The following is a 26,163-nucleotide window of genomic DNA, read 5'->3' on the forward strand; positions in this document are numbered from 1 at the left end:
TACGTATTTCATTAGAAAAATTGGTACCAGCCTGGGATTCGAACACCGGTGCATCGCTTAACACGAATGCACCGGACGTCATATCCTTTAGGCCACGACGACTACTGATGCGGTTCAGCGCTATAAAGCCCAATTAAGTTTTGATCAACATCAATAGGATTCAGTTTCTGTCAAAATGGTATTAAATATCCTTTTGATACAGAATTAGCCTAAACAAAAGTTTTGTGCCCGGCACAGTATATTTAGTCCCTCTTTTTACTTAATTAACGCTGCATTTAAATCTATTAGACAACGACACGTGCCATTAAGTAGCTACGTACGTAAGAGCCCTTTTGTAAAATGATTAAGCGGAATAAGGGCTGTGAAACATATTTGTTGTCTTGTTATTTTTTGGTTAATAGTTACCTACTTTTTTTTTTTTTTTTCAAAATATAAAGTACTTATTTAACTATAACTTCTACGTATACGTCACTTATATATTAAGTTCAGTCAAACAATTAATACTGAATTACGAGTATGTGTCACGGGCATACGTGGCTATTGTACTTTTGATATAGGTAGCTGAGTAAGGAGGTAGGTAGCTAAGCTTAAAACGTCACTCAAATAATCATAGGAATTCAAGTAATTTCAATTTAGACTTTTACATTCATTTGAATTAATGAATCCAGAAAACAACAATGCAACATAAAATCTATAAGTAAAATATAAAAAAACACTTACCCGTACCTAATGTGTGTGCTTTATTATTATAAAACGGTTTATTTTGCAGTATATCTACGCAGTAGTGTGTTGTCAGTTTAAATGGATAAGTTTTTATTCAATTGTTTTTAAGGTATTGCATAGCTTTTATCTGCGCTTTGAGCGCAGCAACCGAATCAAGAAATTCCGTAACGAAAATAAAACCTAACACCCCCCACTCCGCCTGCCATGTAGCTCGCGTTCAACATATTCACACGTTGCACTTGTGTAGTGTTTGTTAATAAGCGCGCGGCGTGACGTCGCACTGCATGCGCTTCATGAAAGGTCTGTCTATCTCTCTCTCGCGCGGTCTAGCTTATGAGTGTGAAGGGGACAGTTAATGTTTTGCTTTTGTTAATGTTTATAAATATAGCGTGGTCGTATTTTTTATTGTTTTAATATTAAATTATTATTGTCTAATTATAATTGCATATGTTGATAAAAAAAATGCTATGCAATAGCTTTACCGCTGCAGTCCCCGAGTGCCACACGCGTTTTTTACATTAGGGAGAAAGTTTCGGGTGTAGTACCATAAAAGCACGACAGGTGGCGCACGAGTAGATTCAACTCAGGTATTTGTTGTCTTTTGTTATCGCTTGCAAAACTCATTCACTCATCAACATCAACATCAGAACCTAAAATCATTTTCTGATATTTTACTAGGTACTAGATAATTTTTTAATTACTTCAATAACACGTCTGGGTGTAGTTGAAGTCAAGTAAAACATGAACAGTTTCTGTCTTCTGCTCTTTGATGATAAGAAAAAGGAGGATCATTTAGTATGCTTAATGAATTTTAGTATAATAGTACAATGTGCCGTTTCCTAGTTTTAATGAGTGAGACGGGAATCAATATGTTATTGTGTATTTTCTATAATTTCTTTGGTTTTCGCGTGTCCCAGATATAATTTAAACTAAGTTTATAAAAAAGATCTACTTAAAAATTACAATATTTACGGTTTTATCACAAACCTTAAAAGTAATTTTAAATAATGTATGTTTTATGACTCATTTTAATGGTGAATTTAATGTGACGAAAGATGTTTTCTTTAAATTAGGCGAAGTGTTAAGCGTTAAAACTTCTAGAGGTTAAAAGTGACGTTTACGAAAACGAGTTAGCGTATTTTATTTAGTACTAGCTGACCCGGCAGACTTCGTAGTGCCTCAATCGATAAATAAAAGACACATAAAAGGAAAAACAAAATTGTTTGTTTTTATATAATTCCGAGCTTTTTTATATTTTCTCACCTTTTAAACCTTCCCTGGACTTCCACGAATAAGTCAAGACCAAAATTAGCCAAATCGGTTCAGCCGTTCTGGAGTTTTAGCGAGACTAACGAACAGCAATTCATTTTTATATAATATAGAGATTGTCGGCAATTTTAAACGTTTGTAATATAGTCAGATGGGTTTATTCAATTCAACTGGTAATCCCTCGCAATGACTATACAGAAAGTCAACAAAGATACTTGCGAGTACACACGAAAAGTGATTCACAATAATTTATTCAAACCATGAAACAATACAAAGAAGGCGTTAAAGCTATTCATTTAAGTTAAATCTATGACTCACACGAAAATACGCGTATGTCTTTGTTTATATTAAATTCCAGAGAACGCGACGAAAAGAACAGCTTTCCTTGAAAACCCTCGAGCAACATAAGCAGTCATCTCTCCAATTTTGCGTTATTGGTGTCTTACAAAGCACAAGTTCGGCCTCGCGTGGAATACTACTGCATTCTCTGGGCCGAGGCTCCCAAATACTAGCTACTTCTACTTGACTCTGCTGCTGCAACGGGTCAGGGTCATCTGTGATAATCGCACTATCTCCTTCGAGGCGGTGTGGGTACTGGCTAAGACGCCGCATTGGGTCCTGGAGGCCGAGGCGCTCGCCGCTAACTATCAGTAGCGGGCTGACCTTTGTGCCCGGGGCGTGGCGGGTCAGAGGACGCCTCTCTTTCTGGCTCACACACTTTCTGGCCCTCTAAGTGTTTCGAGTCCCCCTCACATGTCAGTCTGGAGACCATCGAAGGGGGCCTAAGAAGACGACGTGCAAGCTGCTCTGCACGCGTTTTACGCAAGAACGTCCGGGTGATGAAAGGCGGGCTATCCTCAACCTACGCCTCCTGGTCCTGACCCAGCGGAGTATTCCGGGGGATAAAATCAATTGAATTTTCAAGTGGGTCTTAAAAATTTGAAATTTGAGTAAATACAATTATAACAATTTACAAAAATTCCAAAAATCTGTATTAGTCACATAGCTGATTTATTATCGTCCTACATTTATTGTCCACAGGAACCGATTCAATAAATAGAGACAAACAATTGGAGAAAAAAAATTTTTTTATTTGTAATTAATTTAATAATACATAAAAGATAATTGAGAAAATTTCTAAACAAAAAAACAAAAGCTGCATAAAACAAATTAACACATTCGATTGTGTTTAATCGTAACCTAATTTTGTTATTGTGGTTACGCAAACAATTAAAATGACATCATTTCTCTCGTAATTGAACAAGTATCGACAATAAGAATGTCAATTATTATTCTATTCTTCTAACATGAATGCTGAGAGCAGTATTCATAAAGTCACAGTCTGACGAATGTACGGATGTATTTGAAAATGAGGGTGCTAGAACTACTACTGCTACGCTGTTATTTAATAAAAACGCGATGGAACAAATACAGACCATTATAAGTTTTTCGCTATAGACACAGCGCACTGAGTTTCTCGCCGGATCTTCTCAACGGGTCGCGATTTCGATCCGGTAGTAGATTCTGCGAAGCACTGCTGTTGCTAGTAGGGCTAGTATTACAAATTCTCTCAGGTTAAGTCCATTAGCTCACCTACTCGTTCGGGCCTAATTGGAATAGCCCCTTAGGCTACCAGCGAATAAGTTCGGATTTCAAAACAACATTGCAGTTGCACAAAATATGAACTTAGTTCAATTTCAACTTAGTTAAAGGAGAATGCCCATTTCAGGCCCAAAGCGGACAATAGATTAGAGAAAAAATACTTAGTGCATGAATTTTGTCATAAATAAATATGCATTTACTTTCTTCCAAATAAGCGCCACTACAGTTTACAATAAGTAGTTTAAAAAAAGTAACTCTGTTGAAAAAAAAAAGATTTTTATTTTTGCGGGAAAAATATTGCCAGCATCAAAACCTTTTACGTATTAAGTAAACTTTTTAATTATATAAAAAAAAACATATAAATAAATCATTTTAAGTATTAATTATTAATCAATCGATTTTAATCGATTATAAGCACATAAAATAACATCAAAGACTGGACCATTGGACTTTAACTTGTTACTATACTTGAGACCTTAGAACTTATATCTCAAGGTGGGTGGCGCATTTACGTTGTAGATGTTTGTGGGCTCCAGTAACCACTTAACACCAGGGTGGCTGTGAGCTCGTCCACCCATCTAAGCAATAAAAAAAAATCCAAACGAGAAACATACTCCGGAAAATATTTTTCGAGTATGTTATAAATTTCAAGTATTTGTGCTTAGCTGTTTTTAGCTGGTTGAAGTCGGTTTTCTCCTTTTTTTGTTGGTCGATTTGTGCAGTCATTTAAAATTCGAAATCAATGTATCTCGCCGTCTCTGGACGTTTGCAACCGTTTGTTTTTCTCCATTGCTTTCCGTCATGTATGTGGCACGATTCTTTATGATATCATGAGATGCCCAATTTCAAATTAATCAAGCTTGTCTACTCTTAACAACTAACGTATTGTTGAATAGATTTGGTTTTACAATGGAAAAATGAAACAGTTAAATGAGCTATCAGTCATGTATATTATGTGTTACACTTGTTTTTGTGGGATTTGAACAATCCGCAAAAACATTGTATTTTGTTACAATTATCCTTATTTTGTATTCGTCATGAATGAGTATTGAAGGAAACAAGTAATACCCTAGAATATTTTAGTTTTGAAAATAGTTCATCATTCTTTCGATCCTTTTCTGCGTTGAATTTTATTTACAATTCAATAACAATTTTATTACTGAAATTGTCTTACATATCTATTTTTAATTTGAACGCATTGTTTTTTTGACGTGGTAACGTGTTATAAATAGATGAACACCGGCTGCCAGCACGAAAAAGTGTCACGTTCCGCATGAACCTGAGCGTGCAAGCGAGAGCGCGGAACAAGTGATAGAGACGCACGATCGGCCCAAGCGCTGGCTTGTGACGCATCTCTTCTCGCGTGACGTCAGAGCTCGAATAGTCCGAAAACCGACTCTACAAACAACCAATACTTTTTTATTAATAATCATTAAACACAGAACATACTGGTGTTACACTATACTGTTACGGTGCTAACAATCCAAAGCAGGCCTCTAACTCATGACTGAAAATGACCTTCATCTCTATTGGCTTTTGACCACTGGCCATCAGGTGGGTTCACCCTTTCACTCCTCTGTACAAAAAATAAATAAGCTCATGGACATCAACAATACCTGGAGAATGGTGCAATCGCTGACTGAGTACTACTACTGATAGGGCGTCTTGTGGCGTGTAGATAGGTTAACAATAATATATTTCAATATTATACATCAGATAATTGATCGGAAAACCGCATCAAATCCGTTCAGAAGATCATTAATTAATTTGTATAATACACAGAAACGCCAGTTGCGGCTTTATATTGATTTGACCGGCGAGCACTTAGAACTACCTACTTACATAAATAATTAAATGGTTATCTCGCCACAATTTCGACGCTTCACCGAGATCTGAGTGTAAGCGTTTCTTGCCACAAAAATTGACAGCATTGCGGTTATCAGCCGCGGATGGGACAGCCGTTTTATAATTACATTCACTCCTTTGTACGCCGTCTGCCGGGAGTCTACCAATTAAAACCTCAAACCCACATTGAGGTTTCCCCGCAGACAGGGAGCACGACCGAACGATAACACCTTTTTGTAAACATTGCACGTTTCTTAGTTGCGCTTAGCCCACTGAGTTTCTCGCCGGATCTTCTCAGTGGGTCGCGTTTCCGATCCGGTGGTAGATTCTGCGAAGCACTGCTCTTGCTAGGGCCAGTGTTAGCATCACTCCGGTTTGAGCCCCGTGAGCTCACCTGCTAGTTAAGGTTACGCTGAAATAGCCTCTCAAGGCTATCATCAGCTTAGGTAGGAAAAAAAAAATCGTTCAGTTGAAGCGGCACACTTAACAAGTTGTATGGTGTTTTGTACTATGCCAATTTAACGCAAATAGACCAATATTGTTTTGATGCTAACGTTGATAGTTGCTGCTAACTGAGCGGTAGATTTAGTATCGTCAGCTTCTACTAACGGCTTTAATTCGTCGTTGTTGACTTTAGTTTTTATTTTATTTATTGATTAGATGGGTGGACGAGCTCACCACAGCCCACCTGGTGTTACGTGGTTACTGGAGCTCATAGACATCTACAACGTAAATGCGCCACGCACCTTGAGATATAAGTTCTAAGGTCTCAAGTACAGTTAGAACGACTGCCCCACCCTTCAAACCGAAACGCATTACTGCTTCACGGTATAAATAGGCAGGGTGGCGGTATCTACTCGTGCGGACTCACAAGAGGTCCTACCACCAGTAATTACGCAAATTATAATTTTGCAGGTTTAAGTTTTCGGGCAACCACGTGGGTTCAATTTAAGATCAAAATTTTTACGTCAAAAACGTTCAAACCTATTACCGAGTCGTGCGTTCGTTTGTAATGTGCACTCCGCTTAATGTTGGGAGCCGATTATGCGGCATTACTGCCACGGAAATCGTACTCCATATCTAATGGTATATAACGAATTATATTGGGTACTCCAGAATAAATAAACAATAAAATACTTAATTGCGTTTTCTGTTGTATTCATAATCACAAAACAACATTTAAAGCCATTAATCTAATAAAATTAATATTTTTAAACAAACTGAACTTACTTTTTACTGAATGTCAAACTTCACTGAATGAAATGCCTATAAGAAAAATAGTTATTAAAAAACTAAAGAGTTTTAGACTATGAAGGTTTTTCTTTACAGGTACTTTTATCGTGTCCATATTGATAAAGAAGATGCAAACGTTGTGAAAACCAAACATTAATTAATTAATAAATGAGTGAATTTTAAAATAGAGTTCCACATTTTGAAATTTTTAAAATAAAAGAATATTTGAAATTTATTGTCAGATATTTAGAAATTACTTTTCAACCAGCCAGTATTGTAAAACTTTATGGGTAACAGCTTTATAAGTAAAGAACTAATATAAAAATACAATACCGTTTTATTTCCATTAAATTTTTTTATTGTAAAGGCATGCTCAGTGCTTTTTTGTTGACTAAATATAAAATGAATTTATCTCTTAGCAATAGATTGACTAAAGTTCGATTATCATTTGACACAGCGTTATTAATGAAGGCAATGACGAGCTATCATTAATACCTGATCGTTATCGTTATGAGGTGTTGTTTAACGACATTTCAACAACAAATAACTTGTTTATTGCATAACGGTAATTGTTACCAAGTAGTCCTTTAATTAAATAATTTGTTGGGGCAACTAAATAATACTAGTGGTCGTCCGGTAGTCGAAATTCGACTATAAATTAATTGAAATTTTATGTTTGTACACTATTAAGATTCTATTTTCAAAGACTTATACTTCTATGATCACAAATTTCGCCAAGGCTACACTATAAAAAAATATTAATAAAGACAAACAATATTTAATCTATTCTCAATTTGACCACAGACGTCAAGAACAAAAGTTTGACAATAAATAGTATGCATGCGTGTGTGCGTCAAATACATGGTATGTAGTGTGTGTAATATTTTTTTTGTTGATTTAATGTATCATTTACGCATTATTTAAAAAAAAAATTAGCATTGTGCACTTCTTCTCTATATTCTCTATAAGTGTGGAAAATTTCATACTCCTTCGTCCGCGCAATTTTCTTAAAAAGGGATACAAAGTTTTTGCTTCACGTATTAATATACCTATAGATAATGAAATTTTTTGAAGATAATTAAGATTCGAAAGAAATGAAATTCACCTTTAACATCAACTAATTTCTTATTATCATTCCGAATAGGGTACACAATTATAATACAGTTTATCTATTCACAATTTATTAGTGGTCCCCTAGTAGACGAAATTCGACTAATTTTCTATAAATGTGGGAAATTTCATACTCCTCCTTCCGCGCAATTTACATAAATAGGGCTACAAAGTTTTTGCTTCAGGTATTAATATATAGATTACGATAGTTAATCGTTATCCAGTTTCATAATTAAGTTCTTATATTATAGAAAACAAATATGTATAGCATTGTTCTCGCGAAGTAATCGCCCTTAAGACACCCGGGCAGCTGTTACAAAACTTTACTCCTCCTAGCTGAGCCGGAGTGCGTTCACATATAATGGTGAACCTGGAAACAAAACAAACCAACAAAAGAAAACAGTAAAATCCTTAAAACTCAGACAGATTCAACAAACTGGTTGTAGGAAGTCGTCGGCTTAAGGGGTGGGGCAGCCGTTGTAACTATACTGAGACCTTAGAACGCATATCGCAAGGTGGTTGGCGGCATTTACGTTGTAGATGTCTATCGGCTTTGGTAACCACTTAACGCCAGGTGAGCTGTGAGCTACTCCACCCATATATGCAATAAAAAAATTTAACTATTAAAGCAAAAAATAGACCAGGGTTACATTGCTAAAATCTTCGTGAATGCATATGCTTATAACGTCTCATCATAACTGGACTCAATATTGACGAATGCAATTAGTTTGCAATCGGGAATCACGTAATACTCGTAGATCGTCACGTGGAATAAGCAACAAGTGCTCGTGTGAAGTGAGTTCGCGGGCGTTCGAATCCTGCGGCAATCTTTGCGGTCGCTCGGTTGTGTAGTTGCGTTTTTCCGCCCGCGAGCAGCTCATCTTCGCGACAGAAGGCGGGGTCGCCACGCCCAGACGCGCGCACGCCCCCTCTCTATCTTAAGAACCCACTGAAAACCTAACTCCGTTATCAGTTCATTGACCTGAGAACAGATGCTTTGATTGCTGTAAGCTTTTACGCGAATTAAATGGAAAAATTCACACTTATGTCATCATAACTAATCTATTTTTTATAAACCTATCTAAACGTTCTATCAAAACGTAAAGCTAAGCTTTGAGCTGTTTCACGTAACTTCGAAGTAGCTTCGAATTTCGTGAATGGTTATCGACTTCTCTTTCCACATTAACCGCAGCCAGCGAACGGAAAGAGGGAGATACGCAACCGCGCCTCGAAATGAAAAAGCTCATAATATTTCCCTTTCGACAATGGAACTAAACAAAAATATTTAATGATACAAAACTTGATTCCGTCTCGCTCGGACAACATCGTCGAGTCACAAGCGCGAGCGGGAAGCCAACGACGCGCGTTTTCCCGACAAATGAAGCGTGGCCAAACCGCAGATTGACCGCAGAGAATGGAGGCAGCGAGTGACAGAATGGCGGCGGTTCAGTAGTGGAGAGTCGCGCGGGCAGCGAGCACGCGTCCAGACTCCGTCGAGCGCGCACGCTGACTCATCCGACCGAACTCACTACGCGACGCGCGCGATAGACACCTGTCAGCCGACAACACGTAAACAATTCCAATAACAAGACAAATTAGAAATGCTCTTATCAATCGACCACGAAGCGCGGGAAAAAATATTCAAAAATCACTGACTTTTTACGTTGACAACTTTGAACACCTTGAGACGCCGGTAACTTGAAAATTCTTCTGAGAATATCCGACCGGAACTTAATGATCGCCGTGATTTGGGCTCTCGCAATAACCCGGGAGGATCGTGACTCATCTAAAATGTCGAAAGTAAAGTTTAAGAAATCACCAAGGTTCGTTCTAACGTAAACTGGAGCATATTGCCTGCCTCATCGACCCATTGAGGAAATAACGACATAAATATTCGTGTGCGATATAAACCAGGACGCCAAAGTGACCGCACACACGAGTTGTTATTTAAGAAAGAATACATTTAAATTAAACCAATTAGAAAAGAAGAGACTGATACAGTTTAAGAATCCAAAGAAGGACAGAATTTAAAGGAATCAACTTGCCCGTGCTAAGTGAACACTCAGTGTAGTAAACTTTCGCCTAGACAACTAAAGGCATCAAAAGGTCTGCGTTATCGTGAACTTGCAGAGACTAAAATTGGAACAGCGCCAGCACCTTAAACTTAGGACACTTGAATTTACGATTAAATCGTAACGTAACGAAATTGGAATAATAAATGGTGACCTTGACACGGGCGACAATTCCATAAGTGACGTATACATCGCCTGTTTTGTGGGTTTAGTGTGTAGAGACGCTTGTAAAGGCCCAGCGTGTGATCGTGTGATGAGCCGCTAAAGGATGCATTTGCCGTATGAGTCGCGGGGCCGACGCCGCCGTGAGATGGCAGACCTAGAGCCCTGGTGGCTGCAGTCTATCATCGAAGAGACTCTCTCTGAATACCCCGATCTAGGTATGGGCTTTCATTACATTCTTATTACATAGCATTTACTAACTTTTTCCTAAGCTAACCTCAAACTATTTTTTTTCCATATTTTCAATCCCATTTATTTCCAAACTAAACGGTTTTTGTTACTTCTAAATTACAATTGCAATTAAATAGCAATAAAAAATTACGTTAATTGTGCAATGTTAATACATTTTAAAGTATTTTCGTTGCTAAATTTTTTGTAATACAGTAATCGATAAAGCGTGTGAATTATGTTTTCAATTATCGCGTATTACAACATATAGTATATTAAAACAATGAATATAATAAAGTGCAAATTAGAGGTGGAAGAGAGTTTGACCGAAGAAGACATGGATGAAGTGTGTGAATAACGATATGAGAGAGAGAGGAGTGAGTGTTGAGATGACGACTGACAGAAAAAAACGGAAGAGAATTTTTTTTTGTGCCGACTGCACCTAGTAGGATAAGGTGGAGAAAAGAAGAAGAATTAAATTAAAACAAAAACAAGTAAAAATTCTAATCTGGATAACTACTGAAAAAAATCTTCGTCAGTTTTCATCAATACAATTGAGACTTGAAGATGCTATATGAGGACAGCCAGTTGCGTTTTTACGATACGATTTCTATGATACCCGGTACATCGGTAGCATCAACAACGAAAACAGAGCAAAGCATCCTAACTCGTATAAGAAGAACCGAAATCTTATTTGCATCCGTATAACTTGAAAGAATGTACGTAAAAAACATTCAATTTCATTCCTACGTCAAAACAAGGTCGTGCCGGAGTATCATCGGAATATACGAATGACTGTAACACTCGCGTAACCAATACAACACACCTATGAAGTTAAATCTAATCGATGCAACTAAAAAAAACGGTGAAAGTTTAAGGAAAATGCGACGAGAATCTGCAGACGGGCTACCGTGAAAGTAAACTAAAGTGCGACGTTACGTGATTTGACATTTAGTAAACAAATAAACACTAACGGGATTATTAAACGCTTACATTAAAAATTATTGATATGAAACAGAGCAGCGTAAAATTTTAAGGCACGGCCGAACGTTTATCTCGTGTGACGTCATTTGGGGCCAAAACGTACGACAGGCTAACCACAGATCATATTAATACACAACGATCAGTCAAAAATAATATCATAGATTGTGATTGGTTGAGAAAAAACGTTGTTAGATGCTATTTAATGAATTAAATAACAATTATTTTTAATTCACAAAAATAGTGATTGAGTTCTAACATAATTGAGATCCATTATAACGGATTTTTAGTTTGTTTTGAATCGATGTCCGAATACCTATCCTTCAAAAACCTACGTAAAGAATAGGGACTTGTTAAGATAAAGGTAATAGGACCAGATTCGATCATTTTATTAATCAGGGCTTTCATTACCCACTTTTGAGGTGATCATGAATCCAAACTAGCTCAATGGAATTATAAAAAAAAAGAACAGGGAATAAAAATATATTATTTCTGCTCATAAAAGAAACCAAATTCCGAGCTGTGGACTATTGAATGAATTTTTTCATTTATTAGCATGTTGTATATAAAAGTATACACTATAGTATAAGTAAATGAACTCATTTTTATACAATAATTTTATACATACAATAATGTTTAATTTATTAGAAATTTTTAATTTATTTTTTCACCATTCTCCAATTGCTGTATTTTTTTAAAGTTCTTAGTCCCCTGTGCGTCCCGTCGCGAATAATTATAAAATTTTCGGGTTTAATTTTTATTCCACGATTTTAGTCCTTCGTCAGTTCGAAGAAATGTTTCCTTCGGGATTTGAACACCGGCACCGTCGCTTCACTTTTTTTTTTCTACCTAAGCTGGTAGGTAGCCTTTAGAGGCGATACTAGTATAACCGAACAAATAGGTGAGCTCACGGGGCTCTAACCTGATGACGTTGTCAACACTAGCCCTAGCAAGAGCAGTGCTTCGTAGAATCTACCACCGGATCGGAAACGCGACCCACTGAGAAGATCCGGCGAGAAACTCAGTGGACTGTCGCTTCACTCGATACGTATAATACACGGGTCATTTTATCGCTTAGACTAAAAACTTCGAAACATTAGGAGTGCTGGTTGAGATTGCACTGGCTACAGCCTGCCGAGTTGTGACGTGATACAAATCACTATTGAGGCAATATAATTGAGAAGGATAGCGCACTTCGGTTAACGCTAAACATAAGACAGTTATATGTCCATCAAAGTAAATATAAAGAGGTTTTTTGAATTTCATATTTAGACATGTATGTATGTCTAAATATCTGTTACTCTCTTTACTAGTGGTAGACCTCTTGTGAGCCCGCACGGGTAGGTACACCACTACTCTGTCTTTTTCTGCCGTGAAACAGTAATGCGTTTCGGTTTGAAGGGTGGGGCAGCCGTTGTAACTATACTAGAACTTATAGCTCAAGGTGGGTGGCGTATTTACGTTATAGATGTCTATGGGCTCCAGTAACCACTTAACACCAGATGGGCTGTGAGCTCATGTAAGCAATAAATAAATAAAAACATTAATTCTCTGTGTGCAATGAAAAAAGCTTTGTTTGAGAAATGGGTAATCTGCTGCCAAGCCCTAAAGCTATGACACTAATATATAAAAGATCAACTTTTATATCTAAACGAGAAACATACTCTGGAAAATATTTTCCGAGTATGTTAAAAGATTTTTAATGACAGACAATTCTATTTCTGTCCTCCTTAAATCGAACAAAATGACAGTCGTTAATTGAATATTACGTTCTTACGCCAGAGCGACAAGGTCATTTAGTTGGAGACCTATGGAGACCTATCATGCCAAACGCCAATTTCTACTTATTTTAAAAATCACTGCATCTTTGTAACACTCAATTAACACTACTTGTGTTTCTTTTTAACGGAATATGAACGGAGGAAAAGACTTCAACGGGGCGTTTCTTCTTGAAAGAAAAAAAACGCTGTCTTAAAATACAAAATGTAACCGTTCATGAAAACACATCGCAGTAGCGCTTGTGACGAAATTGCGCGCAATCTGTTTGAAAAATGTGTTTTACATCGCTCGCCATCATAGAAATCTATACTTCTATACTAATATTATAAAGAGGAAAGATTTGTTTGTTTGTTTGTTTCGAATAGGCTCCAAAACTACTGGACCGATTTGAAAAATTATTTTTCCATTAGAAGCCGACATTGTCCCTGATGAACATAGGCTACTTTTTTTAATTTTTTTTTTTTTTTTGGTTTCATGTTTGTTTTAATGTTTCCGAAGCGAAGCGAGGGCGGGTCGCTAGTATGTATATAAATATGTACAAACAAAAACGGTTTACTTTTCTCCTTGTTTTGTTGAACATATTTTAATTTTCTATATTAGTCAACATCATTCATTCATTAACGATAATGAGTGAGATCCGTGAGGAAAAACGTCCTAAAAATACTTGGATTAACTGTGTGGTAGAGAATATGTGAGGGTAGAGTGTGACTACAGAGATTACGAATGACAGGCTTGAATGGAAAGATAGGACACGCTGCACTGACTCCACAAAGTCAAAAAAAAAAAGCGATACATACCAATCAAAATTCTAAGGCGTCCATGATTTTTGTGAAATTTCAACCACTATGCGAAATTGCAATCAGTCGGTTAGGGCTCTCTATACATGAAATAAAGAATAGTTTAAAAAAAACAACTAAAAAACACGCTTTTATAGAAAATCTGTATAAAAAATAGAAAATAAATTTATTATATAAAAAAAAGCGTGGCCTTCAGTCCCCGGCTCGGCGAAGACGGATAAGTGCGGAGAGAGACGAGCAAAAGTCGAGGTCGAGCAAAAGTCGAGCATCGCCTTTCATCACAGCGACGGACGGACATTAAGTATGAGCTCGGCCGTGTCCTCGTTAAAAGCACACTGATGGCACCATCGTGACTCCAACGTCGGTTCCCTTCGGGCGACGCAATGTAAGTACCGGCACAGGCAGGTACCACCTCGACCGGGTATCCGTAAATGGATTTCCCAGCATTAAAAAAAAAAGGTACTGGCTCAAAAAACCATGGCCGGTGAGCACTTGCATCAACCGGAACGTGAAATGCCCTCAGTCGCAATTAAACCAGTTTGTGAGGACCGTGCGCACCGCCTCGACCATACCTTCATGATGGACCGCCGAGACTGGAGCCTCCACGCTCTAATCGCTTCTTCATCGGGACGTGGCTCCTGTGGAGGTAGTATAATCAGTGGCGAGCGCCTCCGCCTTCAAGTCCCAGGAAGGCGTCCCGGCGAGAACAAACCCTGCCTCGAAGGAGACGGTATCCACAGATCTGCAAATAAGCTTTGCGGAAAGCACGCTGCCGTAGCCAACGACTTGGCTTTGGCCTTGGTATAATCAACATTCATAGGCGACGGTAATCACTCACCATCATATGCTCGCCTGCGAAGAGCGGCAACTAAAATAGTAGCATTCTAATACTTATAGGTAGTATAGTAGTCGCGTGCTAGCGATATACGCTACAACCGGTAATTATAACATTAGTTTTTGTTACACTAATTTCTAAGTCGCAGATGAGCAACCATAATATTGCAAAAAAGTGACTAATTACTAAAAATAATGAAGATAATTCCGACAAACATAAATTGCCTTAAAAATACAATGAAGTACTCTTCAACCAACAATAAATATAATCTTAATGCTCGGAAGCTAATAACTTGCCTCAAGAATAATCATTTACACTACATTATGTAATCAGCATACACGAATTTTTATGAGTTATTTACGTAGCTACCTATATTATGTTTTCTTATTTGTTTTTTTTTATTCCTAATATGGGAGGACGACCCTACTTGGTATTTAGTGGTCAGCGGAGTCCAGACATCAATTAACACAATGTCTTCGCCTATCTTGAGACATGAGTTTTAAGTCTTATTTTTTTATACAAATTAAAGGCTGCATCACACTTCAAGCCGAATTACTACTTCACCGCAGAAATAGGCAGGGTGGTGGTACCTACCCATGCGGGTTCACAAGAAGCTCTACAATCAGTAATTACATAAAATTAAAATTTTTGCGGACTATATTGCACGATGTTATTCCTTCACCATGGAAGTTATTCGTGATTATTTGTTAAGTACGTTTTTTTTATTGCTTACACGGGTGGACGAGCTCACAGCCCACCTGGTGTTAAACGGTTACTGGAGCCCATAGACATCTACAATGTAAATGCACCACCCTTGAGATATAAGTTCTAAGGTCTCAAGTATAGTTACAACGGCTGCTAAACCCTTCAAACCGAAACGCATTACTGCTTCACGGCAGAAATAGGTAGGGTGGTGATACCTACCCGTGCGGACTCACAAGAGGTCCTACCACCAGTATTTCACCAGTATTTCATTTGTTACTGCATAGTTTTTTTAAATATATCTAAACACCTACACAAGTAACTGATGATCTTTTTGTTCCTTTTAATAAATTTATTGTGTCCTTGATGTGAATTCTGTTTCAACTCTATTTCGAATAGGCGTCGCGGTATTTAACAATATTGAAACAGTCTCAGTCACTTAGATTGATTGCACTGTTCTAGAAATAATTAAAAAAATTGTCACCTTGAATCTAAAATAATTGTCACCTTGAATCAAGCCTTCAAAATTTTAGGTATATTGAAATAAGGGCTACAACAGCATCCAAAGTCAATATTATAACGCGTGACAACGTACATCAGAATATTTGATGCAATTGACTGGTGCAAGTCTTACTGCTCGAAAAATCCACATAACATACATAAGAGAGAGAGAGAGAGAGAGAGAGAGTCTTCTTTATAGTACACCAAAAAACAAATAAACGGTGCGATACATTAAACACAAAAAAGTACAATTGGCGGTCTTATCGCTAAGAGCGATCTCTTCCAGACAACTATCAGGTGGACAAGAATCATTTGGAAACGAAACTACGCGCGGTGTACCATTTCAGTGAAATACATATACATATATGTACAGATACATATACACATACATACACACATAGATATCATAAGCATAGTATTGACGGCATATTCACTTAGATATAGGTATATATTGTAAGGTTCAAATGCTACGGCTATTTATTAATTTAAATTATAAGTTTGAACATTAGTATGGTTCTATTGTCAAATACTTTACTTCTATAATCACAGATTTCGCTAAGGCTACCTACACTATAGACAAATAATATTAAAGAAAAACAATTTTAATCTATTCTCAACTTGACCTCAGACTTTAACAATAAACAAAATAGTAGGTATGCGTGTGTGTGTCAAATACATGTTAGTGTGTGTAATGTTTTCTTTATTGGTTTAATGTATTTTTTATGCATTATTTTAAAACATATTAGCATTGTGCACTCCTTCTCTATATTTTCTATAAGTATGAGAAAGTTCATACTCCTCTGCCATATTCCGCAATTTTCGTAAAAAGGCATACAAAGATTTTGCTTCACCTATTTAATATATAGATAATAAAAATCACAACCCGTAAAATGAATGAATCTATATTATTATTGAGTATGTCACGATCTAACGCGGATATAAAAGTATATATACTGCCATCTTACCTTTTTTTGCCGCAAATCAATTATATGTTTCGATTTGTTAGGTGTGATAGCAGTTAGACCATACAAAAGGGACTTCGAGCTAATGTCTCAAGGTGGGTGGGCCTTCGCGCCACGATGCCTAAAATATCAGCTGTTTAAAATACCAGTGATCGCATTAGTAGGCGGTTGTTTGCTAACAGCGTTTTTCCAGCATCGTAAGGCAATCTGAAGCGTGTGACCAAATTACAATTTATGTGTTGCTTTACAATTAGCACCTCTACTAGTAGCGTGATGTTTTTACGGGTCTTTTCCGGTTAGTGACATGAATGTCAACATTCATAATCAGTTATGGAAGTTATCTAATCCATGTTTTTAATCGTTTTCTTTGGCACTTTATTGTAGTCCAACGTTTAATGTTCTGTTTCTAAAAAGTCCAAATGTTTTTTTTTTCACCAATCAACTGAAGCTAGATCGTGATTGATTCTTTACTCTACTTTACTCAATTTGTCAATAAAACATTTGGTTTCGGCCCTGTTTGATATCATTTAAAGCAGTAGTAACCATAGATAACACACATAAATTAGTTATAGATAAGCAACTCTAGCACTCAACAAAAATGTTTACGGGCCTCGGCCACTAGATGGCTTCGCTTCGATTAGTTTCTCATTGCTCCAGTTGATAGCAGTAACAAATTACCTATCCTATATTTTATTTTTAATGAAAGATTTAGTAAATTATCGAAACCACTAATTGATAAAATTTAATCATTTTGTCTATAACAAATAAAGACTTGTATGGTTTATTATTATTTTTTTCTGTGTTTTGTTATATGACGGAGTAGGGACATCCGTATTGTTTGTAAAAAGTGTGACGTCAGCACCGCTGACGTCGCGGTCATCACTTTCTTGACGAATGACTCATGTTTGGGTTTCCGAAACAAAACTTCACGAAAACTTCGTATATTGCACGAGAAGCATAACAACGTTACAGAGATATCCGTACAGTACAACGGCTTGGACACGAATCAGTCAGTGCTAGACAGCACGGCCGTATTTATGGGGCTTCGTACCCGTGAGCGTGTTGACACGTTTTAAACACGTGAGCGTGTTTACACGTTTTTCAAACACGTGAGCGGGTTTACACGTTTTTCAAACACGTTTTAAAGTATTGAAATTACAATAAAAGGAACTGTTTAACATCAATTTATTATCACAGAGTAATTAGTTGATGATCAGTAGGTAAATAGTCATATTTGCGCCGACACGGCCATACTGACAGGCGGTGCGCGCTCTGCACCAGCCGCCCATGTATGGTGTATCACCAGAGAGTTCTTGGAGTCCATCTGAAACAATGGAATGTCTGTTTCTGAGATTGGTATCTGTGTACCTGTTTATGTTACTTTGAAAGTAACTTATTTTGTGTAGTTTTATATTGTGACGTACACTGTGGTACTTATGTAGTGGACGCACACTGTGGTACTTATGTAGTGAACGTACACTGTGGTACTATGTAGTGGACGTACACTGTGGTACTATGTAGTGGACGTACACTGTGGTACTTATGTAGTGGACGCACACTGTGGTACTTATGTAGTGGACGCACACTGTGGTACTTATGTAGTGGACGCACACTGTGGTACTTATATAGTGGACGTACACTGTGGTACTTATGTAGTGGACGTACACTGTAGTACTTATGTAGTGGACGTACACTGTGGTACTTATGTAGTGGACGTACACTGTGGTACTTATGTAGTGGACGTACACTGTGGTACTTATGTAGTGGACGTACACTGTGGTACTTATGTAGTGGACGTACACTGTGGTACTTACAGTCGTGGCCAACTAATTAGGGACAATCTCTAGTTAAGCTAAATTGTGATTTTTTTTTTATTTTCCAACGAGTCTTAGCAATATGCCATATCTTTTACATGTAAGTGTAATTAGTCATTTATGTGCGCGATTATACAAACAATAACAACTTCTTAAACATTAAACCTCTTTACAGTATAGCTGATACAATATCATAGTGCTATTGGTTCAAAGAATGCTGGCTGGCCATTTAATTAGGGACACTGAGGTATTGCGTTCTAATTTCAAAATTGGAATTTTAATACTTTTTTGTTTCTTTTCTTATTGTTTAGTTGTCGTTTTGGCGGCATCCAGATTTTTTATTTTAAGTTTTGAGAATTATTTTGAAGAAAAATGGGCAAAAATAAAAGTTGCAATCCAACACTACGAAAAATTATCATGAAGTTTGTCGAGCGTGGTTGGTCATACCGAAGGATAGCACAACATTTAAATTGTTCAAAAACTATGGTATGCAATGCAGTGCAGCATTTCAAGCGCTATAACCCAGCTTTAAATGTGTCTAGAACAAAAAGATCGAGAAAAACGACTCCGCAAGAAGATAGAATGATAACCAGGCTAGTTAAGAAAGATCCGTTTCTAGACCCTTTTTTAATTAAACACGAAGTGTTTGGGGCCAACGAAAGAGCCGGTGTATCTGCGAGGACCGTTCGACGACGTTTGGTAGAAGCAGGGTTGTTCGGAAGAGTGGCTCGCAAAGTACCGTTGTTGAAGAAAGAACATAGAAATGCTCGTTTGGCATTTGCACGTAAATATGGACATTGGACCTACGCCCAATGGCAACATGTACTTTTCTCTGACGAGACCAAGGTTAATTTGATTTCTTCAGATGGAAGGCAATATGTATGACGTCCTGTAAAAGCGGAAATGAATCCAAGTTTCACAAAAAAACAGGTGAAACATGGCGGTGGAAACATTAAAATATGGGGTTCATTTTCTGGACGTGGAGTGGGACCTGTGAGGAAAGTTAATATTGGAAGAAACTATGCTTCCCTATGCTGAGGAGCATCTCCCTATTATATGGACGTTTCAGCAGGATAATGACCCGAAACATACTGCCCATTCAGTCAAGTCGTTTCTTACCAGTCAGTTTGTATCGGTGCTAGATTAGCCAGAAAATAGCCCGGACCTCAACCCAATTGAGCACCTTTGGCACGAAATCAAGAAAAAAGTTGCCACTTATCGTAATACAAATTTGGATGAACTTCATGAAGCTTTTTGTGAGGCATGGGCAAACATTCCTGTCGAAACATGTCAGAAACTGATAATGTCTATGCCACATCGGTGTCAAGCGGTAATTACTAACAAAGGTTTTGCTACTGGGTACTGATTTTACACGTACCTAATAAAATAGAGCTGTTAAAGATATTATAACACTGAAGATTATAAGTTTTGTGTAACTTTACTGTATTTTTCATTATACTTTACTGTCCTTAATTAAATGTCCACTACATAATTGTACCTTAATATTTAATACATGTTTAATCTTTGATATTAAATGCTTTCTCTATTTATTAAATCTTTTATTTACAGCCATTTATAGCATAATAATCGGACCACATTATGCAAATAATAGGTGCTGAGAAATCAATAGGGCTTTATATTTAAATGTACATAACCGGTTATAGCCCTTCACTATCTTAAATGTCCCTAATTAGTTGACCACGACTGTATGTAGTGGACGTACACTGTGGTACTTATGTAGTGGACGTACACTGTGGTACTTATGCAGTGGGCGTACACTGTGGTACTTATGTAGTGGACGTACACTGTGGTACTTATGCAGTGGGCGTACACTGTGGTACTTATGTAGTGGGCGTACACTGTGGTACTCATGTGGTGGCGTATACTGTGGTACTCATGTGGTGGCGTACACTGTGGTACTCATGTGGTGGCGTACACTGTGGTACTCATGTGGTGGCGTAATTTTATTAATCAAAAATAAAAACTTATCCTTATGCCGATTGTTGATTTTGTTGTTCGACCATCCTGGTTTGTGAAGTAGATGGTAGAGGTTCATCGGCTGATGCTGGTGGGTAGTCTTCTTCCGCCGATACGGTTATCTGGTCTCCAGGTTGTTGCTCAGCGGAGGCGGCATGTGATCCCACTTGGGCGGTGCGCGCTCTGCACCAGCCTCGTTGATTCTCGTAGGTTTTCTTTGATTCCCATTGATCTGCAGGAATAAAAAGTTTCTCTGAGTAGCGCATCTGTTATACTTGCGTTACTTGTAACTATGTAAGTTTGAGACTATTAATGCGATTTTATTGTAGGGTTCTCGGAGGTTTTCGTAGATTTCTCGGAGGTTCTCGTAGATTTCTCGGAGGTTCTCGTAGATTTATTGAAGGTGGGATAAGAATGTGTAAGGTGTTGTTCGTTGTGTAAGGATATCATGGTCTTCAGATGAATTTTGTGGTGAAATTTTAGTAATCAAAAATAAAAACTTATCTTTTGTATTCATTGATCAGTTGATTGTTGATTCCGTCGCTCGACCATGCTGATTTGTGAAGCAGACGGTACAGGCTTATCGGCTGATGCTGGAGGGTAGTCATTATCCGCCGATACGGTTATCTGGTCACCAGGTTGTTGCTGAGCGGAGGCGGCGTGTGATCCCGCTTCTGATGACGGAGTAGGGACGTCCGTATTGTTTGTAAAAAGTGTGACGTCAGCACCGCTGACGTCGCGGTCATCACTTTCTTGACGAATGACTCATGTTTGGGTTTCCGAAACAAAACTTCACGAAAACTTCGTATATTGCACGAGAAGCATAACAACGTTACAGAGATATCCGTACAGTACAACGGCTTGGACACGAATCAGTCAGTGCTAGACAGCACGGCCGTATTTATGGGGCTTCGTACCCGTGAGCGTGTTGACACGTTTTAAACACGTGAGCGTGTTTACACGTTTTTCAAACACGTGAGCGGGTTTACACGTTTTTCAAACACGTTTTAAAGTATTGAAATTACAATAAAAGGAACTGTTTAACATCAATTTCTTATCACAGAGTAATTAGTTGATGATCAGTAGGTAAATAGTCATATTTGCGCCGACATATACAATAATTAAATGCCTTTAATTTAATAACATATAAGTTCATGGGCATTCGCTAAAAGATGTCGATAGTTTCCATACAAAAAAAAAAAATGTTTTCAAGTATCGCAGTTTCAAGGCTCTGGTAGTACCTAAATGTAGTAGATATTGTAAGTGTTATAGTAAAGTATCCACCTAATATTTGTTTGGTAACAGAAACGGTGAATCCCGGTTGAACAGCTGCCAGAATTGAACTAAGTCAATAGTTTTATTTAGTCAATAGTTTAAAATTTGTTATTTGCACTCCACTTGACAAAAATTGGCGTAACCACATAGTACAAGGGAATTTTAACTTTATTTTATTTGAAGTTGATTGTCTATTTTTTATTTCTACAATTGGATAGACAAATTCTCGGCCTATCTGGTGTTTAAGTGTTACCGAAAATCTATAGTCCTTATATATTACAACGAAAATTTCACCTATTTTGAAGGTCGTAGTCTCATTTTCATTGCCTAACCGCTGTACTAATCTTCAAACTGGAATAGGCTGAAAATAGTCGAATTGCTTGTACCAAGCCGCACTGGATCACAATACCAGCTCTGATTACGCAAATGTAAAAGCTTTTGCGACTGTATTTGATAACTTTCATTGTGGAAGTCGTCTGTGAACCTCTGTTAGTGCTTACGTGTTTACTTTAATAGTAATCGATGTGTTTTGAGCTTTTTTTTTTACTGCCTAGATGTGTGGACGAGCTCACAGCCCACCTGGTGTTAAGTGGTTACTGGAACCCATAGACATCTACAACGTAAGTACGCCACACACCTTGAGATATAAGTTCTAAGGTCTCAGTATAGTTACAACGGCTTCCCCTTCAAACCGAAACGCATTACTGCTTCACGGCAGAAATAGGCGGGGCGGTGGCACCTACCCGTGCGGACTCACAAGAGGTCCTACCACCAGTAATTACGCAAATTATAATTTTGCGGGTTTTGATTTTTATTACACGATGTTATTCCTTCACCGTGGAAGTCAATCGTGAACATTTGTTAAGTACGTATTTCATTAGAATAATTGGTGCCCGCCTGCGGGATTCGAACACCGTTGCATCGCTCGATACGAATGCACCGGACGTGTTATCCTTTAGGCCACGACGACTTACAAAATTGAGCTCCAGCATTGTTGCATCGCTGGGAACACCAAGGATTTCATTCTTTGAACAGTACATTTCTTGTTTGCAGTTAAAACTGGCAGTCCTGACTACATGTGCTCTATATTACCACAGCACTGGCGTTCAAATAAAACTCTGCCCGGTGGTTTCAAAGTGGTCGCCCTTGGAGACGTTCTGGACGGAACCCTGGTGACGGTCAGAGCTGGCAACGATGAAAACTGTTCCGCGGAATTGAGGAACAACTCTGCCGTTATGAAAAATAGGGTTGCCAAGTTCAATGACCTGAGGTTCGTCGGCAGAAGCGGTAGAGGTGAGAAGCGTATTATTAATTTATTTAATTTAATTTTGTAATAACATTACGGTTAAGGTCTATCTACTTGTACAATTTGTAAAAAATACAGGATGTCGTTGGAAGATATTTTTAAAATTATAATTAGGTACTTTACTCACAGCCATTCTATAAATGATCATTTGATCCTGATCACTGATCCAGAATAAGTGTATCGTCGCTCACGAAGAAATGTAAGCTCGGAATTATTGCCAACTATTTTAAAGCCTGCTTAAAGCAAACTACAGATCTCATGGTAGGGATTTTAACTTACCAAAAAAAAAAGATAACGTCCCATCTGATATTGTTTTGCCATATAAATTATTTCTAGGAACGACAAATAGCCTAGACACCAACTGCAGCGCCATCTGCCGGGCTGATTTGTAAATCTAAACCATTCTCGAATCCACCTGGAGGTACACAATTTAATTAAAATCGGTCCAGCCGTTAAGGAGGAGTTCAGTGACAAACACACGTACAGAAGAAATATATATATAGATTATTACAGTAAGCGTATATATCACGATGTGAATGTCTCCGCTCAGTAAATATTTAATGGGAATCTAAAAATTTGCACCTCCGTCGTGTTGTAATGGGAAATACGGCACGTATTATCACGGACATCTCTAGCGCACCGTATTAGCCATTGATTGTACTTCCCCTCAGCTAATATTGACCGAGAATTTCCGTATTTCGAGTGCTTATTACACGGCCGTCTACGAAACTATGACTTCAAAGAACATCTAAATAAAAGTCAATGTTGAATCATTTAATTTTGTCAATATTATTTAAACGAAATTTATTACGACTTGAGCCACGATTTTTTCAACCTCAAAGACCTCGACTGTTTGAATTAGGCAGTCATTAGAGCAATCTCGTCGACATACAAAACCGAATACAAATCACGATCGACTGGATCGTGCGGTATTAACCGTATGTTGTCCGGGAACCAATTGCCTATAACCGGGTAATCGGGCAGTAATAACGACAGATTCTGTACTGTATATATTTCCGATACCATCAAAAGATAAATTATTGATGAATGAAAATCAATTTTTTTTTTGGTAAACAACTACCCGGTAATGAACCGTGTATGTTTAAAACAAATAGTTTAGCAACGATCAGTCCTCATTGGTGTTTTAAGATACATACGTTATGATCAAAATTATGACGAATTTTTATTGAATACTAGCTGACCGGACACTAGACTTCGTAGTGCCTCAATCGATAAATAAAAGAACTAAATGTTTGCATAAAATAAACTTAAAACAAACAAAAGCAATCCGTCCGACGGGGGACACATCAAAGGAAAAACAGAATTGTTATTTTTATTTAATTCCGAGCATTTTCATATTTATCTACCTTTTAAACTTTCTATGGACTTCCACAAATAATTCAAGACCAAAATTAGCTAAATCGGTCCAGCCGTTCTCGAGTTTTAGCGAGACTAACGAACAGCAATTCATTTTTATATATAGATTTCTTTTTCAAACTAAAACTTAGTTCCACCAGCGCTATTCAGTAATTGTAAAATAAACTCCTCTTTCTATTAGTGTTGGTGACACGTTGTGAAACAACATTATATGTTTCGTACCGTAACCGCCTGTTTGCTTGTTTGTTTGTTCGTTCGCTTGTCAGAGAAAGCTGTTAGGTTGGTCTTGACGAATCTAAAGACTGAATATAAGATTTTTTAACTGTGTAAATGCGTAGGTAATTATTCATTATGCTAGATGTGTAGATGCAGTTCGCTACCTACAAGGTGGATTCAGATCCCCATACATATCAATCAGGTCTTCTCCTGCCACGCGGTTGCCACTAAAGCCCTATTGATGCTGCGTTGACTCCTCTGCGCCATAGAGGGTATCCTATCCAAGGCATGCTTTAGATTCATTCAATTCAAAACAACTCATATGCATATGTATAAACGGATGCGATATACAAATGGCATGAGTTCATAAAAGCTATTAAAGTAACAACAAGAAAATTCCATCAAATGTAGATGTGTAAAAAATTAGAAACAAGAAAAGATTATACTAACAGTATTATCATTGAAAGATCCCACGCAACCGCTACTGGAGACAAAACAGGCACCTGTTATTTTAGTCACAGATCTTCGAGACATTCAAATAACAGTGTTTTTTTAAAAAACATAGATATGAGAAATACAAAGCAATGCGAAAACCCGCACACGTCATAGCTGACTTTTATAAAGGCGAAGACGTTATGATGATGACGTAGCTTGGTCCGTCGCCATTCAGCACAAACCGGTTTTCATTCACAATCATTACAAACAGAATTAAGGCTACATAGTTGGAAATATAACAGTGCGACAACTGGTACAAATTTAAATGATTCATAAAAAAGTAAACCTGTCTAATAATCAAAGGGCATTGAGAACAACGCAAAATGGAATGAAGTAACAAATTTCAACAAAATATTTTTCTTATTATCATATTTCTATGAAATATTTCAGTATTTCTCTTTATTGCAACAATAGTTCTTATCAACATATAAATGCATTGAACATAATGGTCTAATAACTTTAAAAATATGCAAAAAAAATTTAGATTTTGAAGTCGCATTACTAACGATGTCGCAGTACTGTCATGTTTATTCACTATGTCCGCGTTGTGACGTCATTACGACTTGATTATGAAATCGATTGCGTATTTAGTGATGTATTAAACGTATTTTACGTCGTCGTTTCTTATATTCAATTTATTATTATAGACAGGTTTATCCGATCATTATTTGATAGGGAATTACCCATAACCCAGAAATAACGAAAAAAAGTAAGCTAATATTAGTTTTTATTTTGGAACCACTCTTGTTTTTACTGTTCGATTATAGAAGATATTGATTGATCGTGGAATGAAAATGTACTAACACTCAAGCTTTTCAGGCAGTTTTTCAACGTGGCTTACCAAAGCGGATGATTAAATGATAATAATACTATTTCCGATCCGCCTCAGTACTATAAGCGCG

The 26,163-nt window shown here is 37.4% G+C and overlaps 1 protein-coding gene across 2 annotated transcripts in view; it reads left to right on the forward strand.

Moving 5' to 3' along the window:
* Positions 1 to 9,223: 9,223 nt before the first annotated feature.
* Positions 9,224 to 26,163, forward strand: part of LOC114244140 (uncharacterized) — a 65,201-nt gene continuing 48,261 nt past the window's right edge. The window contains exons 1-2 of one of the 2 annotated variants that reach the window (XM_028175859.2): positions 9,224 to 10,234; positions 22,921 to 23,160. In XM_028175859.2, the coding sequence (XP_028031660.1) occupies positions 10,123 to 10,234; positions 22,921 to 23,160 (352 nt within the window). In that variant the 5' untranslated portion in view covers positions 9,224 to 10,122. The remainder of the gene's footprint in view (positions 10,235 to 22,920; positions 23,161 to 26,163) is intronic. The other variant, XM_089740084.1, reaches the window with a different exon arrangement.

The sequence above is a fragment of the Bombyx mandarina genome, chromosome 03 (genome assembly GCF_030267445.1).
Source record: "Bombyx mandarina strain Sakado chromosome 03, ASM3026744v2".
Classification (NCBI taxonomy): domain Eukaryota; kingdom Metazoa; phylum Arthropoda; class Insecta; order Lepidoptera; family Bombycidae; genus Bombyx; species Bombyx mandarina.